The following is a 17,037-nucleotide window of genomic DNA, read 5'->3' as shown; positions in this document are numbered from 1 at the left end:
TGCTACTAGACGATCATCGGATGAGAAATCTTGGCTATGAGTAGACTGAAGTGGACTAGGACTTACCACGTAGGTGCAGGAGGATCTGTAGAGATTTTTCAGTTCATCGAAGATTTTGACAGGGTTTTGGTGTGTTCTTTTTCTGTTAATCTAATCACCTGATTCCATCCTTGCCTTTTTACAGAAATCAGTCCTGATTGAACATGGGATTCGGAGGCTGACTTTCCTTGTAGCACAAAAGGTATTTTGATATCTCTCAAGCTGCACAGAACTCTTTGGTTTCTAGCTATTAATAGCATTGGCATTTGATGTGTTTTTTTCCCCCAATTAAATGCTGTATTAACTGTATTTAGTTCTTTCTTCACTTTTGTTCTCTAAAATTTGAGATGGTTTTGATGAATTTGCTTAAGAAAATTAATTTACAATTGTAAATAATCGTGGCAACTCTTGTATTCTTGAATTAATTAATTTTTGATTTTCATCCTAATTGCTAGCTTTCTTCTGCTTTTTTTTCTTGTCTTCCTGTGTTTGTATGTTTCGTTTGTAAGGACTTCAGGAAACAGGTCAACTATGAGGTGGATCAGAGATTTCATGTAAGTAAAAAGGGCCTAGAACACCATGGTATTCTTGACCTGAGGCCAGGAGACATGTAAGTGACTCTGGGCTCCTCATTTGGTTCTTAGTCAGGCATTTAATGCCAACATTGATGTCAGAGTTAAGCGAAGTATTTAAACAACTTCAAATACAGGAGTGGGCCTTTTGCATTCAGTGGGGCCATTCACCTGCTAAAGTCCCTCGTTACCTGGCTGAACTCATGACTGCCACATTAATAAAGACCATGTTTGTTTCAGTATTGTTGGTATTCTGAAATGTAATTGTACAATTAAATGTTTGTATTTCTTATGTAATGTGGTGATTTCTTTAGGCTCCTTACTCATCGTAAAATAACTTAGAGGAGTCATTGAAGTTACTTGCTAAATTTCGCATGATGGCTTAGTGATGTGGAAAATGTTTAGTGCTCTTACTGCGAAGAATTACTTCTTTCCCCAGGGCTCGGGCATCAGTGAGAGCTAGTTTTGCCCTGTTTTCAAGGTGGCATTCCAAGGCATAAACCAGATTTTTATCCCTTGTGTATCTGCTTTATGACTCTGGAAGTTATTAAGAGTCTTGAAAGTGCAAGAAATTAATCCTGTGCTCAACATACCTGGTTTAGCAAGCTTTACAAAAGGAAAACTAGTTTACAAATCAGCAAAAATAGTATTTGGGCAAATGTGGCTATCACCATGTGGAAATTGTCTGCCCGTAGTACAGGTACAGATACGTGTCAGTCAATGGCTTATGTAGGAAACTGGACTCTTTGGAGAGGTGTTGGGACCTTGACCAGGAAAGTCCAGGCTTTAGATTTTAAAAAAAGGAAGTTTTACAGAATTGAATTGATATTTGGGGAATTAAAAAGAAGAGTCTATGAATAAGCACCGTAGCGTGTGCCAGTGGTCAGAAAGGAGGCAAAGAATATAAGGAGTCATCACAAAAAGTTTCCCCTGAGCTGCCATTTAGAGCGTTGGCCTGTTGGGATGTTCCTGGTGTCTGAGCCAGAGGAGGCAGAATGGTATGTCATCTGTTTGCAAAGTTTGTAGAGTACCTCAGGGATCTTTTGTGAGTGTCAGTCTGTATTACGATCTCCTATTCTATTCCGTTTATTATTGGACCAACTATTAACTTAGCCAGGGCCTGGGCTTGGGTTTGTTTTTGTTTTAATTACAGTCTATATAATTAGTTCCCAGCATGTTGAAGTAATAGAGAGTTGCTCCAGCAAGCTTCCAATTTCCTCATCTCATTAGGTTTTTAACGTGATTATTAGTATAATAATCAACTATGATGATTTCTGTTGTAGCTTTTCACATTCTGCAGTTTGCAGGGTGTCTTGATTGGCTAATTTAGGCAAATTATTTTGATTGTCTTGATGATGGTTGGTTGATTAGAACACAGCAGGGGTATAATTCTTCTGCCTAGGAAATGGAGCACTCTTTTGGATTTTGGTACCACAGCACTGAGAATTTTTGTGTGTGTGCACATCTAATTATTATATTTGCCCACAACGCTAGTCAAATGCCTTGAAAGCAATTACATTAGTGATAGAAAGAGCATGGATGACGTTAGGAGAAATTGGCAGCGTGGCGAGGAGGACAGGTAGAAGGGATCTGGAAGAGAAGTGAGGAAACATGGAAGTGGTTGTTTTCTTAGAGTATAGTTGATGCTCATAGGCTCACCTAATATGCCCATTGCCTGAATTTTCAGGCAGGATTTCTTGTGCAACTGGCTGGTCTGGAAGACACACTCCAGGCAAACACAAGTTATTTTGCTCAACTGAGAGTAAGCAGGTGGCATTCTGGGGACTGTTTTTTATCAGAGGTGAGGACGATGACTAGCTAGAGGATTGCTTTCTAGCCTTAAAAGCTGTGTTGCTCGGTGGAACCTTATACTTTGGTTGTTGCACTGAATCAAGGTAGGGCGGCAAGTTTTTCATTGATAGTGAAATGTGATTGAGAAATTCAGTGACTCTGGGTCAGATACTGTATTTTTTTCTTAGTAAGACAGTTTTGGCAAGTTGTGTGTGCTCTTTCAGGTCACCTTTAACGTAAACGGCTGGTATTCTCCTGTTGGTGCAAAGCATTCACAAAAGTTCCTCTACCCCATAAAGGCGTAATAGCACAGAAACGCATGGCTTTGCTCAGATGAAACTGGAGGGATAGGCAGAAGGATGCTGCTTAGTCTTTCTTCTTCTAAGATAAGTGCAATATGCCACAAAAATGCAAAGCCCTTACCATTTGCTAGGATTTATCTGTGCAATAAAATAACAGAGAAACCTAATCATATTTGGGGTGTTTTGTAGAGTACTATTTAATACATGAGGATAAAGTTTTTTGATTACAATTCATAGTTTTCCTTGGGAAGAGAGTATTTCTAGCAGTAATAGTATGAAGAGAGCTATAGAATGTGGATCATTATTTTGTGTACATCTGCTTACGTAGGGGAGTGCTAATACCATTGTATGGCTCCCAAACATTTCCACAGTAACATAATCATAATAGAACAAGAAGTTTTCCACTGCTGTCTGGACAGTTCCATGTTATTGTCTGTTAATAATTGACAATAATAATCAAAAGCTAATCAAGTAGCCTCAGTTGCATTAGTAGTGAAGACAGGTTTAAACTACCTCTGCTGCCTTCATGAGGGTAACTTGATTTTCCACCACCTTTTGTGATGTTGAAAAAGTAGCTTGTAACAACTTCTGTCATCTCCTTTGCTGTGGTGCTACCCCAGGTGTGGCCTGGGAGCACTCTCTGGGTAGATCAGATGGCTTTCTTTTGGAGTGCTAACATCGTTGGTTTTATTTTCAGAGGGAATTTCCAAAGTTCTTCACGTTCCGTGCCCGGGATAAGGTAAGTTGTATATTCTTAACACTTTTCTCTAAATGTTGGCTTTGTCCTTCTTTCACGTAGCTGTTCCTTGCCAGTCTAAAAGGGTGAGAGCTACTTCAGGCCAGCTTTGCTGCCTAGTGTGGTATTTTCTCCTCCCTCACTAGGCCAGTTGTCCGCACACACAGCAGTTGATGTCAGTAACAACGATGAGTCTCTGATATTTGGGGATAAAAATTTGTGCATTCAGAAGCCTGACCTGAAGCTTCTGTTTATGCAGATTTTAGTCGCAGTGTAACAAGGGAGCGTTGGGAGCAGTACAGTGATTCAATACCAAACTTTCTGGCTTCTGTTAAAAAGAGGGTTTTGTGGGGGGATGAGCTTGCAAACTTGCTGTCTTGCAATTTGTCTTCTACTCTCAGTATTTCAACAATTTCAGGGCAGCTCTTAGTGCTAATGGCCCTGCATGAGACAGAAAATTCTGTGTTGGATTCATTTGAATTTTTAGGTTTTTAATGAAATATGAATTTTCTTAAGGGGTGTTGCCTAGTTCTTCCCACCTTGAGTGTTTCAGCTTCTTAACCCACCCTCTTCTTTTACACCCTTTTCTACCTGCATGGTGCTGGTTCCTCCAGTTTGAGGAAGATAGGATTTACCGTCATCTGGAGCCAGCTCTGGCTTTTCAGCTAGAGTTGAACCGAATGCGAAACTTTGATCTCACTGCCATTCCATGTGCCAATCACAAAATGCACCTCTACCTAGGAGCAGCTAAAGTTGAAGTGGGAACAGAAGTAACAGACTACAGGTTCTTCGTGAGGGCTATTATAAGGCATTCAGATCTGGTTACCAAGGTGAGTTTTGTCACCCATGCAGGGTCTTTTTCCAGGACAGTGTATGAAACACTGTAAGTCATTCTAGGAACCTGCCTGCAAACATATTGCCTGTAGAGAGTACTGTGGATGTGTGCCCTCTCTTTGCAAGTGTTGGCTCTGCAGAAGCAAGTCTTTGAAGACCTGGTATTCCTGTGCTTGAAGGAGATTTTTCAGTGGCCCAGGTGGATAGCCAGAAACCCTTGCATTTTGAGGCAACAGTTGTTTCTCTGTGTTTCTCCTCTGCTGCAGCTGTAATGGTTTGTCCTGTCTAGTTTTGGATTTATGCTGACCTAAACAAGGGCACAAGTCAGCTGGGTATGCGAATGCAGGCAGTGGGAGTACTGGCTCTGTGATTGTGATGGATCTGTTTCAGGGCTGCACATCCTGCTGAAACTAATGTAACCTATTTTCTCAGTCAAGTCCTTCTGCAGTATTTCAAACACTGTATTCTTGGGCTGTGATTTTTGAGTAGAAAGTAAATTATTTGTTGGCAATATCTGGCAGGAAGCCTCCTTTGAGTATCTGCAAAATGAGGGAGAGCGATTGCTTCTGGAAGCCATGGATGAGTTGGAGGTGGCATTTAATAATACCAACGTGCGCACTGACTGCAATCACATCTTCTTAAATTTCGTGCCTACTGTCATCATGGACCCATCCAAGGTATGATCTCTTCCCTAGCTCTGAACTGTTTGTTTTTCTTGGGCTTGACTCACCAGAATTGAATGGTCTTTTGTTGTCTTTTTACGCTATGTAAGTGCACCTATTGATTGAGTCCATTTTAATACCGGTTGGTGAATGACGTGCAGTTTCTACTAGCCATTTTATAACAGAAAGCACAAGAAATTGGGGACCAGTGTTAGACGTGGTAACATGAGGGTCAGTTTAGTTACTCTACAAATACCAGAGTTTTGCTTCCCACTAAAGAAAGTGGAGTCACATAACTAATGGATGTCTCTAACTAAAGATTGCTTGTTGAGCTGCTAAACCAACTTCTCTTCAAAAACCAAGAGAATACTTTTTATTTCAGCTAGTTAAGGCAAGCAAGTAGTTTGTCTCATGTTAGGAACCTGTTTGGTGGCAAGGAAGGAAGGAAGCTTTGTTTTTTCTTCCAATCTATGAATAAATATTAAATGCAAGATTTCAGAACTAGCCTAGCTCATATTTTTAGTGGAGTAACATTGTCCTTCAGGCAATGCAGCTCACTTCCTCTGTGTAAACTAAGGAACAGTTTATTAAAAATATGTTTTGTATTTGAAACTATGGTTATTTTTTCATTGTGTGTTTGAGATAAACAATTTTAATAAGGAAATAGCTTTAAATGCTCTTCTGTTTGTTACAGAAGTCCAGGCTCTATCCAAATAAAACGTGAGATAAATCATGAACTTAAAAAGAATTTGTAAATTCAGCTACAAAAAGAAGTGCCTCATTTTCATTCTCTGATACAAAACCACAGAGATCAACATTATAAATAAATGAACATTAAGCTTTGTAGATGCATAAATGAAAGTGTTTAGGCATAAAGCATGCTTCTGGTTAGCAGAACCACCACAAAGTAAGTCCCAAATAAACTGTAAAGGCTGCATTTAGTTGGAAATCAACATTCTGTTCATGGTTACTGAGAGATGAGAGCTGACCTTTCCTTATGAGAATAACTGAAAGTTTAAAAAGATGAATTGGTTATCAAAATAAGTATCTCTTGCTAGCTGACTTTTAAATCATGATTAAAAAATGGTGGCTTAAATCACTTTTGAATAAATCCTCTCTCTGTGCATCCAAAATCTTTAGTTCCCAGCAAGTTCAGGAGGAGCTGGGATATTCTGCCCCTGGAAGTTAGGCTGCCCTCAAATGTGTACCGTGACTTTTCTCTGAGCTGCTGTGGAAAAGAGACTTTTTATTTTTTGAAAGAATGTTAAAAACAGCCTATAAATTGCCTTCTTTTAATATGCGCTATTTGCCAACAGTAGTATATTATAAAGTTTAATAGAACACCAGAAGGCCAAGCTCCAAGTAGTAATTGCTTTGTTGATTTAAAGCACCGTACCGCGTGTGCGGTGATACATGATTATTGTGCATGTAAGTGCTACATAACTGTTTGTCAAGAATTTCACTTTCCTGCATTTTGTAGTTCTTAGCTATGAGCTATGCCTGCAGGAAGAAAGGTAGATGAAGGGGAAGCAGTGGGCATGCTGTGCCTTGCTGGGGTGTGATGTGCCGTGAGGAAAAAGCGATATGAATCCAGTGCTGTCCCTCTACCTCAGTAGTGCCCAGCTGGAGTTCAGTTCCTGCCTATCTCAAGGCTTGTTAGGATGAGAACAGACAGGCCACCGAGGACCCACAAGAGTGCTGGGCACATGCTGCTGTTTGGTGCTTCCATCTCTCCTCTTCTGTGATGTTCCCCCTGCACACCGGGGAGCCCCTTTGAGCAGGACCTTGCAGCAGCAAGACACAGGGGCGACAAAGCGGTGGGTGTGTCCAGAAAGGTGAGGGAAATTCTTCTCGTGTGTTTTAAGATTGAAGAATCTGTGCGGAGCATGGTGATGCGCTACGGCAGTCGCCTGTGGAAACTCCGTGTCCTCCAAGCTGAGCTGAAGATCAACATTCGTTTGACACCAACTGGCAAAGCAATTCCTATTCGTCTCTTCTTGACCAACGAGTCGGGCTACTACTTGGACATCAGCCTGTACAAAGAAGTGACAGACTCCAGAACAGGACAGGTATGGTTCCATATGGCTCCATGGTTTGATGAGCAAATTGTTTGGGGGGGACACCTTAAACCTGATGAAGCTTTTCTGTGGTTTGCTGTGTTTTCAGGCGGTACAAAATTGCCATTCAACTTTGTCAAAAGAAGAAGAATGCAAAAGTAATCTTGCAATAGGCGTGTAGGTGTACAAAATGTAATCAATTATGTAAAAGTACGTCTTCTAATTGTTTTGTATGTACCTTCGTTCGTTTGTACATCTGCTTTCCCCTGTGTCAGGGTGCTCAAAAAAGTACTGTTAGTTACTGTTGGTGCTCATCCTGTAGGTCGTAATAACAATTTTATTAATTATACGTTTCCCTGAGTAGATAGAGAAAATCTGTGAACTTGTCTTTTAAATTCTAAAGATACAGGGAATGATCTGGGTAGGATGATATAAAATTATTGAAGGTGCTTTTATATCATTTTTATGAAGCATAATGGGCTCTTTTGTAATGGTTGTGACTATTCTGGTGTTTCTGCTTTTCATGGCATAGGAATAGTGTGGTTAACTGAAATACCTACATATGCTAAAATACATGGAGCATAGGATGCATGAAAAATATTTAAATACAGAAATGTTTACATCTGCCTCTGTAATAATCGCTCTGCCATGCAGTGGTAGCAGCAGAATAAATCACTTGGGCACTGTTAATGTTGAACACAAAGTGCTGAGTCACCTTTTCTCCCCCTCTTCTCCATTTAAATTTTCCAGCAAGCTGCCTGGCTGTACAGTCCGTCCAGTTCTGGAGATCCTAGAACAGATAGTGTCTGTATGTTTTACTTCATTTCTGCCTTTGAGTGGAGATGAGGAACGAAAAGAATGTTTTAATAACCTCCAGTAGCTGAGCTTAACACTTGAGTTTTGTTAGTTATTTGTGAAGGTCACCTGTCCTTTTAAACTCCGTCTGTGATGAGCTTTGTTTTAAAAGCTAGGAGAATGCACTTGTGTGTGTGCAGCTTTTAGCGACCTTTCCAATATTTGATTTTTTAATTTTATCCCCAACCCCCCCCCCCCCCCGTATTAAACCAGTTCTGTTAGAAAATTGTGCTGATAGGAATTACTTCAATTACCTCTTTGAGTAGTTGGGAGGAATGTTTGCCTTAAAAACATAACACCTTCAAACTTTGTAAGAAATTTAGGTAAATCTTCCCCCTCATGGCGGAGGTTTATAGGACAGCTTCAGATCTAAGTATTTTTTCCTGTGTTTTCTGGGGGTTATTTTGAACTCAGCAAATTTTTTTTAAAAAAATAAAAATCAAACATTACTGTCGTACTGGGGGCCGGACACTTTCATGACTTCTGAAGAATAGAAAAATAGATTCGTCGTGAGAGAATGAGCGTGATCTCCTGTTTCGCAGATGCTGCGCAATGTGAGGAGATGCTCAGGACAGACTTCTCCAGTTCCCACAGGACTGCTCAGAAGCTTTCTAGAGATTTCAGGAGAGTTGATCCCCAAGTGCAGTAACAGATCCTAAGAGGCACTGTCACAAATGCTCGTTACCCTGAATAAATATTTCTCCCATTGAAGAAGCTACTTCACAAACCAATGTTTGTGACATCTGAAGAGCATATGAACTACTGTTTTTAATCTGAAACCTAAAATAGGTTTTACTTACTGAATTTTATCTTTAGTGGAATTTTATTTATTTTCATTTATTAATGAAAATCCCAATTTTTACATATACAGAAAACATAATCACAATTAATTCACCTTCAATTAGAAAAAGATCTCCCATTTGTAACATCAGATCTGATCACCATTCTGCTAAAAACAGCCTAATCATGTTACTTCTGTCAGGCGTGTTTCTATTAAGCAGCATTTGCGCAGTGTTGTCCCAGTTAAGTAGTGCTCCTCCTGTTTCTTAGTTGAAATAGATTTCCTTCTGAGTCCTGGCTGAGTGGAATATATAGTGCCATGAAGCATGGCAGCTGATAATTCATGTTGCTACTCTGGGAAAATCTTTTAAACTTATAATATCAAAACTTCAAGCCAAATGACATATGCAAGTCTTGACCTAGCTTCCATGATCAGGCAGTGGAGGTGCGGATACCGTGCTGTTCGACTACATAAATAACAGAGTTCTCCTCTGTGCTCCCAGCTATCGCCATCCATCGGCGTAGATGCGGTGTCAGGGGAAATACTGGTGAATGTGAAGTCATCTAAGTCACAGGGGTTTTTTTTTCTGTAGGGATGTGGCTCTGTTCACTTTGCTCTCTGCGGTGATATGGTAATAAGTCAGTGATACTCAGATCGGTGTAGTAATGGTCCAGCTCTGTCTCCAAAGGGTAGTAATGTATGATGAAGCGTGGTGTTACAGGATATGCGAGTATTAACATATTCGTAGGGAACAGAAACAAGCCTGATCAGTCTGGAATGTCCTCATGATTTTTCCGTAAAATTTGAGTGAGATAGGTGTATGGAACCAGTGGATTAAACTGTAACTGGTCATGTTTTGTGCTGCAGATTATGTTCCAGGCATATGGGGATAAACAGGGACCACTTCATGGGATGCTGATCAATACCCCATACGTGACCAAAGACCTGCTTCAGTCCAAGAGATTCCAGGCACAGTCTTTAGGGACATCATATGTCTATGATATTCCCGAGATGTTTCGGCAGGTAAGTGTTCTTAAGGCCCAGTGGGTTGTTCTAAACTTTTGTACCTGCAAAGCACTTCTGTCAGTTGCCATCCTTGCTTGTCAGGGAGGCAAGTGGCCTGGAGTGGCTAACAGTCATCTCCCACGGCCTACATAGCTATGGCTTGAGCGTACCTGGAAGGGAATTAGGACCCCTGGTACACTGCTGCTGTGGTTCCATTAATAAGCCAAACAGTAGAAGCTGAAATGTAAACCATCTTGCGTTTCTTGTTTATGTTTCTTTGTTTTCCCACCTTGTTATCCAGCCTTCCTAGAGGGTTGGACAGTGCAGGGGTGATAGTTCCTAGGATAGGACTCGAACATCGTTAAATGTGTTAATGAGTTGCAGAATTGATTGTGTATCTGATTTGCTGGCTTCTGTCATGAATCACGTAATTTGAATTATGCTCCTTTAAGTGAAACCGTGTTTCATAGTTTAAATGCCGAAGTGATATCCTTTTAATATAGCCAGTCAAACTGGGAGGGAGGGATATTTCAGAGTGTCTGTCTTGAATATTAAGTCACAGTGCGTTGAATAAAAATATTTGCAGAAGACGTTCTTAACAATAATTTATCTTTTCATCCTCCAGTCTTTGATTAAACTCTGGGAGTCTATGAATGAACATGCGTTCCTGCCAACACCGCCGCTGCCTTCTGACATGCTAACGTACACTGAATTGGTGTTGGATGATCAGGGCCAGCTCGTGCACATGAACAGGCTGCCAGGAGGAAATGAGGCAAGTTGCACTTTCCTTAACGCTACTTTCCTTTGCCTATCCTGCAGTATGTTGTGTTTTGGACTAGGTTTGACAATTGTAATGAAAATTTACCAGCCAGGCACAAAATCTATTCATTCACTGTTTCACAGATGAAATCTCTCTCTTGAAAATGAGATTTTTGTTTCATTAAAACTTAATACCTTCCATACAATGGGTATTTTAACTTCCATAGTAAATGATGATTCCATTTCAAACTTGTGCCTATGCTGTTTTTCCTTCATAATTAAAAGGGCTCATTCAGCTATTCCAGGTAACTGGGGTTTGTATTCGAGCAAAATATGTTTTACAAGACTAAATAGAAATGTTTTCATTTGCTTAAAAAACAAAAAACCAATTTTATGCTTTCCCTTTAAATACTCACCATGCAGTGTTTGTGTAGCACACTGGCAAGGTGTGTGCAACATCCCCCTCTAGTGAATGATGTACTTGCGACTAACAACCTGCTAATGCTGTTGGGATAATAGTTACTCCTTCAGCTCAAGCAGGAGGAGGCTGTACTGTTGTGGCGGGCTGTTCCTGGTGCGTCATTACATTAGCAAAATGACTGGAGAACAAAGCTAACTAGTAGATGATGTGTTTATTGTTTTTTGCCTAGGGTAGGTGGGATTCAGTAAGTGAATGTTCCTACAGTAATTTAAATTTGAACAGTTCTAAGTGGTGATATCATTTGTTTTTTCTTGGCATCATTGAACTAGCACCATCCTTTTACTAGATATATAACTTAAGATTGGCAAAAGGTCTGTTCAAAAACATCAAGTATAGTAATGAGGGAAAGGGGGGTTTTCGTCACTGTTTGCTGCACGTATCTTGTCAGGAGAAGGTTTTGAATATGATGTTTTCAGGCTGAACCTAATCAGTAGATGGTGACTATGGGAGCACCTATTTCTTCTATAGAAGAAATGTTTTAACTAGTATAATTAAATGTGAAACGAGCTATTCCCTGCTTTCTTAGTGAAAGCTGAGGCTGCGGTGCTGTGGAGGCTTATGCCATCATCTTTCTCTCTTTCTCTGCTCTCATTCAGCGTTTGAGTGGATGGTGGCTGGGGAAATAGCAAAGTCCCTCAGGGACGTAGCTCTGTTCTTGCTGAAATTACAAGCACAGAGCTGCCTGGGCATGAACATGTAGTGTTTACTCTGCCAGTATGAATACAAATAGTCTTATTATAAGAGATTCTGTACCCAAAGACCACAAAAAAAAATTAGGAGGTTTTTTAACCCTTGGTAGACTTTGTTGTTCTCAGTCTGAGAATAAATTACATGGCTGTTGTAGTGTGCGTAGTGTTGTTATCTAATGCACAGGTTCAGGCCCTGCCTCTGTGGTTGTTACACCAAGGGGCTGAGTTACTGCAAAGTGAGATAAACAAGAGGAAAAATATGATATTCTCCCACATTTTTCAGTCTGGCTGCTGAAGATCACTTCTTGTGGAGGTATATGGCAGACTCCTAATGACTTCCCAGAAATGAGGTGAGGGCACTGGCCGCAGAGATGAAATCCCAGTGCGGGGTTCGGTGTCTTGGGGAAGCCTAGCAAGTGGTCAGGCCGAGGAAGTGCTCTGTGCCTCCCCAGAGAGGTGTGCAGCTCACAGCTGGGAGTGCTAAACTGCCAGCCCGGCCTGTCTGCAACTGGACGAGTCGCTGTAGGACCATGTGCAGCTGGAATGAGGTTTGAGGCTTTGGTATTGAATTCTGTTACCAATAGCCACTGCACACAATAGCGCCCATTCACAGGTGAGAGCGGACAATCTGAGGAAGAGGTTCCAGCAGCAGTCTGAAGGACAGGTGACATTCAGGAGGTGACAAGCTGCCGAACAGATTCATTCCTCCGTGCTGCACTTTCTTTATCTGGATGAGCGGACTTCAGGCTTTTATGGTTTAATTCTGTTCAGCTGAAGAAACAAATTTTCACAAACGTGCGCTCCAGTTTCCCCTTCCAAAGAAGATGGCTGCAGGGGTGGAGAAGGAAGGCACAGGATGCTAGATAAATTCAGAGCATAAGCCTTTTCTTTGTTAAGGCTGTAAGTGGATCCATTCTGCTTTTTTGAGAATCAGTCTACATAGCATCTGGGCAGAGAAATACAGCATCTTATCTGCCAGGAAGCAAAGATCCTTGGGGTAATCCATCTATGTGGCAGTAGCTGTGGTAGTATTGCATAGGAAGAGGAGACATGCCACAAGGAGAAGGAGAAAATATTAATCGGTTCTGCACTTGTTCCATATGCTACCACGGTGAACCATTCTCAGAATATGGCACATTTCCTTGGCTCTCTAAACTTGTCTGCATTTCTTAAAGAAGAACTTTGTCCTCAGGTGGATGTATTTGACTTCAAAATGCCAGAAGCCCATATACACTAAAAATTATGTTACAGGATAGATGATCCCTAAAGAAATGAGTACAGAGGGGGAAGTCGAGGTTCCCAAACTTTGCAGTGTCTTACGTGGTAGCCTTAGTCAAACTTTTCCCTGCTTCGGTTTGTTCATATCGTAGTAAGATGGGACTGCTTTGGGGTGTTACGAGGATAATGTAGACAAATATGTTTTAAGAGTCTTTGAATTTGTACTTGCTAAATAAGTGCTGGGTATTATATTATACAGCATTCCCCCAGTTTTGGTTAATAACCTTTGATGGTCAGTGCCAATGGAGTCTGTGCCCCAGAGGTCCCGAAGTGTGAGCTCTTTCCAGTTAGAACCCAATGAACTGACAGGCAGGAGTGCTTGGTAGGAACCTCCCAAGTAAATGTGATGTTGTTTTTTTTTCTTCTCAGTGAAAGTTGCTGACGTTCTGAATCCAGTGTCTTTTGACAGATTGTACATCATGTGTTTTTAACTAAAGAGGAAATTTTTGTTGAAAACTTCTGACTGTGGTAAATATAGCTGCTGTTCAGTGCATTTAGATTCCTATTACTGTTCTACTTGTTTTAGATCAGAGACTCAAACACAGCTCTTCCCCCGTTGCAAGTGAGTGCCTTGCCATCGTGGTATCAGCTGTTCTGAGGTAGGGCTTGCCTTTCCTGTTGGGGCTGTGCTGCACAGTATGAACACTGACGTTTTCTCTGCGTGAAAAGAGGTCAAGACACTCTTTACAGCATTCAGCTGGGCCAAGCGCCCTCATTTTTTTAGCTAGCAGGCAAAATTGAGAAACCGGCATAAAATGTAGGAGATTTCTGATCGGTGTGTTCAGCTGGATGTCAACACCCAAAGTTGCAGTTCCTGCTGCAATACGGGGCAGAGCAGGAGCTCAAAGCTGAGTTTCTCCTGTCCTCTCAGAGTTTGCAAGCAGCGTGCTGGGCTGACCTGGCTAACCTGTCTATGTTTTGCTGAAAACCTGTGAAACAGGATTTCTCAAGAACTTTCAAAATAGAAGAGGTTTTTCTCCGCTTAGCCTGGGACCACTTCACGTGGCCCACCACCTCATTTGGCAGTAATTATCTCTTTGCTAGTAGTCTCAACAAAGAAGCCAAGGACTTAATGAACCATGAAAATACAACTTGCTATTTATTCCGAGACGGTGCTTGCTCCTTCTGAGCAGAGGATCCTGTGTCTTGGCGTGGCCACGCGGGGGAGCTTACAGCGCTGCTGGCCCTGCCGCCTGCTCTTGGGGCACTGAAGACATCGCTAATGCAGGGCCTTTTGCCAACCTCTTGTCCACTCAGTGCAGCCAGAGTTCTTCCTGAAGCGCATCTGCTGCTTCTTTGGACCGCGGACAGAATCCTGTGTGTTGCCTGGAGCTTTCTGCTGGGTGGTTTCTGTTCTGGATCCTTCGTATTAAGCTTGTGAACTGTGTCCTGGTCTCTAGTTACTATTTTTTCTTGGGTTTTTTGGTTTGGTTTTTTTTTTATTGTGTGTGTGTTTCCTCTATTACTAGTCTGGCTGCTTTGACACCTCTGCTCACAGGTGAGACTGTTCTGATAAGCTCTGTCTGCTACCGTAGGATTTCAGTAAGCCAACACCCTTGACAGGACTGAATGTGACACACTAAAAAGTTGTGAACAGTTTGTAAATAATTTTCAGAGCCAGCAGGTACAGAAGGGAGCTGATGAAGACTCTATTCTATCAATCAAAAGAATCAAACACCAGTCGATAACTCCCTTCTAATGCTCCTGAGTAAAGACTGAGTAGACTTTTAGACAAATGGGGTATAATTTGTCTGTGAGCATATCAAGAACTAAGCCGCAGAGGTGGATGCTCAGCCTGACTCCAGTCTGACTGTTAAAATAGATGACAGACTATTGAAATGTACAGAGTTTATATAGGTGGGAGGAAAAAAATTCCACTTGTATTAGTTTGTCATCTTAGACATTTTACTCTAAAATATCATTAAGAAGAAAATTTTAAGTTCATACCACAGCGTGGATGCTTATCTAGATTATAACACAAGACTTGTAACACTTCTGCTAATTATTTATTTTTAATAAATGGAAACCTTTTTTTTTTTTTAGTGGCACAACCTTTGGTGTACGTGGTTAAGATCTCTATTGGATTGGGCATGTGGTGTAGTGGTGTGTGATTGGGACTTTTTATGCTAATATTGGGAGGGATGTGTGTGAAAGGATGCAGCACCTCACCCTGCTTGACAGTGTAAAAGGAGCTGATGGCTGTCTTCTCGGAGCCTTTTGCCCTTGCAGCTCGACGCTGTCCTGCCTGTCATTTAAACAACATCTCTGATGTTGCTCTGTAGTTATGAGGCTGTGCTAAAATGGGGAAACCTCTGAAAGAGTCAGAAATCGTGTGAACACAGACAAGTGAACAGGGCTAGAATTCAGAAGTATATGGCAACTTGCACAGTATTTAAAAATGTGTTGGTTGCAGTAGCTCTGCTGAAGACACCACCTGTAACGTACTGAAACCCTCTTCAAATGCCCATTGAAGGTGGCTTTGTTCCAAAGATTAGCATATTAACTGAAATCTTAGTGTGAAAATGTAATTCCCTAAGCAAGTTGGAGAACTCAATGTATTACTTGTCATTCTTGAGCTGGCCATTCTGATGTTTTTCTATAGCACTTTATGTTTTTTGACTACAATTTACCATGATCCTCTGGCACTAGGACTGCACCATCCCCTGATAAGACCCAACTAATCTTCAAGGATGAGGAGAAAGTGAGTGTAAGGAGTGCCTGCAGCAGCACCCCACATTACCCTTCATCTCAGTCACATGCAGTGTCCATGTAAAATGTGTCATTTTCCCTATTGGCACTAGATGTCACAGTTTTTCCTTCTCAGTAGCATGAGGATCAGAAATTATCCGTAATCGGAGCTGTGGGCTGGAGCATTGGCAGGCACCCTTTCTTGTGAATGTGGGAAGGTTTGGCCAGGTGAAAGTCAGGGCAGCGGTGGGCAGAGGGCTGCTGAAACTCGGCTTCGGCAGCTCCCTGGATTGCCTGGGGCTGAAAGGTGTAGCTAATGAATTTTATACAAGCAAAGCTTAATAGTTGAACTGCATGTTCTGCTTTGTCACCCCATGTTCCTGCGTTTTATGACAGGCACAGGGTATTAAAACATCCGCTGGGCTACTTACAGTGGATGGTGAGTACTTGAGAGAAAGCAGAGAATGGGTGATGGCAAGGTCCGTGAATTAACATGAAGGCGAAGGAAAAGACCTGTGCATCTTCTCCCCCCCATCCCCGTCCCAGCCCCACCACTGTTTTTCCCAGAGATTACTGCAAAAATAGTTGCTTCTCTTTGGGTTTTCCTACCCTTCTTGAAAGGTTTTGGGAACCATCCTGACCTGAGGCTCTTCTGGCAGTAGGAATGGGTTTAAATAACAGGGAAGCTGGACGACTATTTGTGCCTCACAGCAAGGGTTTGTCTCCTCATCTGAAATACTCGTGGTGCAATTTCAGAAGGTGATCCTCCTTTGGCAGAATAATTTTAGCCCCTATCAGTGAGGTGCTGGGAGGTCACGGGGAGACGCGGGGGCAGGGATCAGGACAGAGCACGTTTTTGTCATGGACAGGAAAGTGTTGTTTTTAGTAAAAGGTTGAATGTCTTGTGACAAGTGGAATATAATACAAATTAAAAGAGGGTCTCCCTAGCATCACTGAAAGCGGATTTTTTTTTTTCCTCACTTTTATGCCTAGATCATTTAATGTAACTTTAAGAGTAGCAGGTGTGTGCATGGAAGGATGGGGCTGGTGTGGGCGTTCTTTTGAAGCCAGCTGAGTTGGGATGGATGCATGTCACAGTGCATGTGGAGCATCTCCTGCTGAACAGCGGTGGCACAGTTAAGCAGGAGTACTCTGTAATACCTTGGCTGGTTTGAAGGGCTAACAGTAATGCAGATCAGTATGTTCAATGTGCTGTTTCGCACAGTATTGTAGATGCAGTATCTCCCATGGCCTGATTTTTGAAAAGGTACGTGTATACTGTAGCAATACTAGAAGCTCAAGGTTTGAAAAGGCTTTCCTTACAGAACCAGAGGTTATGAGCCTCTAACATGTACCTTTGACTTAGGATTTATCATAATTAGTTAAAAGATGAATTTTCGGGAGGTTATAAGTAAATTTGTTGGGTTTTTTTTTTAGTTTTATATAACCAGATATGACTGCTGAATTTCATAATACTATCAAACAAGTACAGAATTTTAATTTTGTTA

General features: G+C 41.5%; 1 protein-coding gene across 2 annotated transcripts in view; it reads left to right on the top strand.

The window, feature by feature from the left end:
- ACACA (acetyl-CoA carboxylase alpha) overlaps positions 1–17,037 on the top strand; it is a 138,278-nt gene that overhangs the window by 63,472 nt on the left and 57,769 nt on the right. For both annotated transcript variants that reach the window (XM_075113150.1, XM_075113149.1), the window contains 8 exons: positions 185–241; positions 549–593; positions 3,402–3,443; positions 4,055–4,270; positions 4,796–4,951; positions 6,802–7,005; positions 9,497–9,652; positions 10,260–10,406. In XM_075113150.1, coding sequence (XP_074969251.1) covers positions 185–241; positions 549–593; positions 3,402–3,443; positions 4,055–4,270; positions 4,796–4,951; positions 6,802–7,005; positions 9,497–9,652; positions 10,260–10,406 — 1,023 coding nt within the window. The remainder of the gene's footprint in view (positions 1–184; positions 242–548; positions 594–3,401; positions 3,444–4,054; positions 4,271–4,795; positions 4,952–6,801; positions 7,006–9,496; positions 9,653–10,259; positions 10,407–17,037) is intronic.

This window comes from Phalacrocorax aristotelis, chromosome 18 (assembly GCF_949628215.1).
Source record: "Phalacrocorax aristotelis chromosome 18, bGulAri2.1, whole genome shotgun sequence".
Lineage (NCBI taxonomy): Eukaryota > Metazoa > Chordata > Aves > Suliformes > Phalacrocoracidae > Phalacrocorax > Phalacrocorax aristotelis.
The sequence above is the reverse complement of the archived record's forward strand: the minus strand, read 5'-3'. Positions and strand labels throughout refer to the sequence as shown.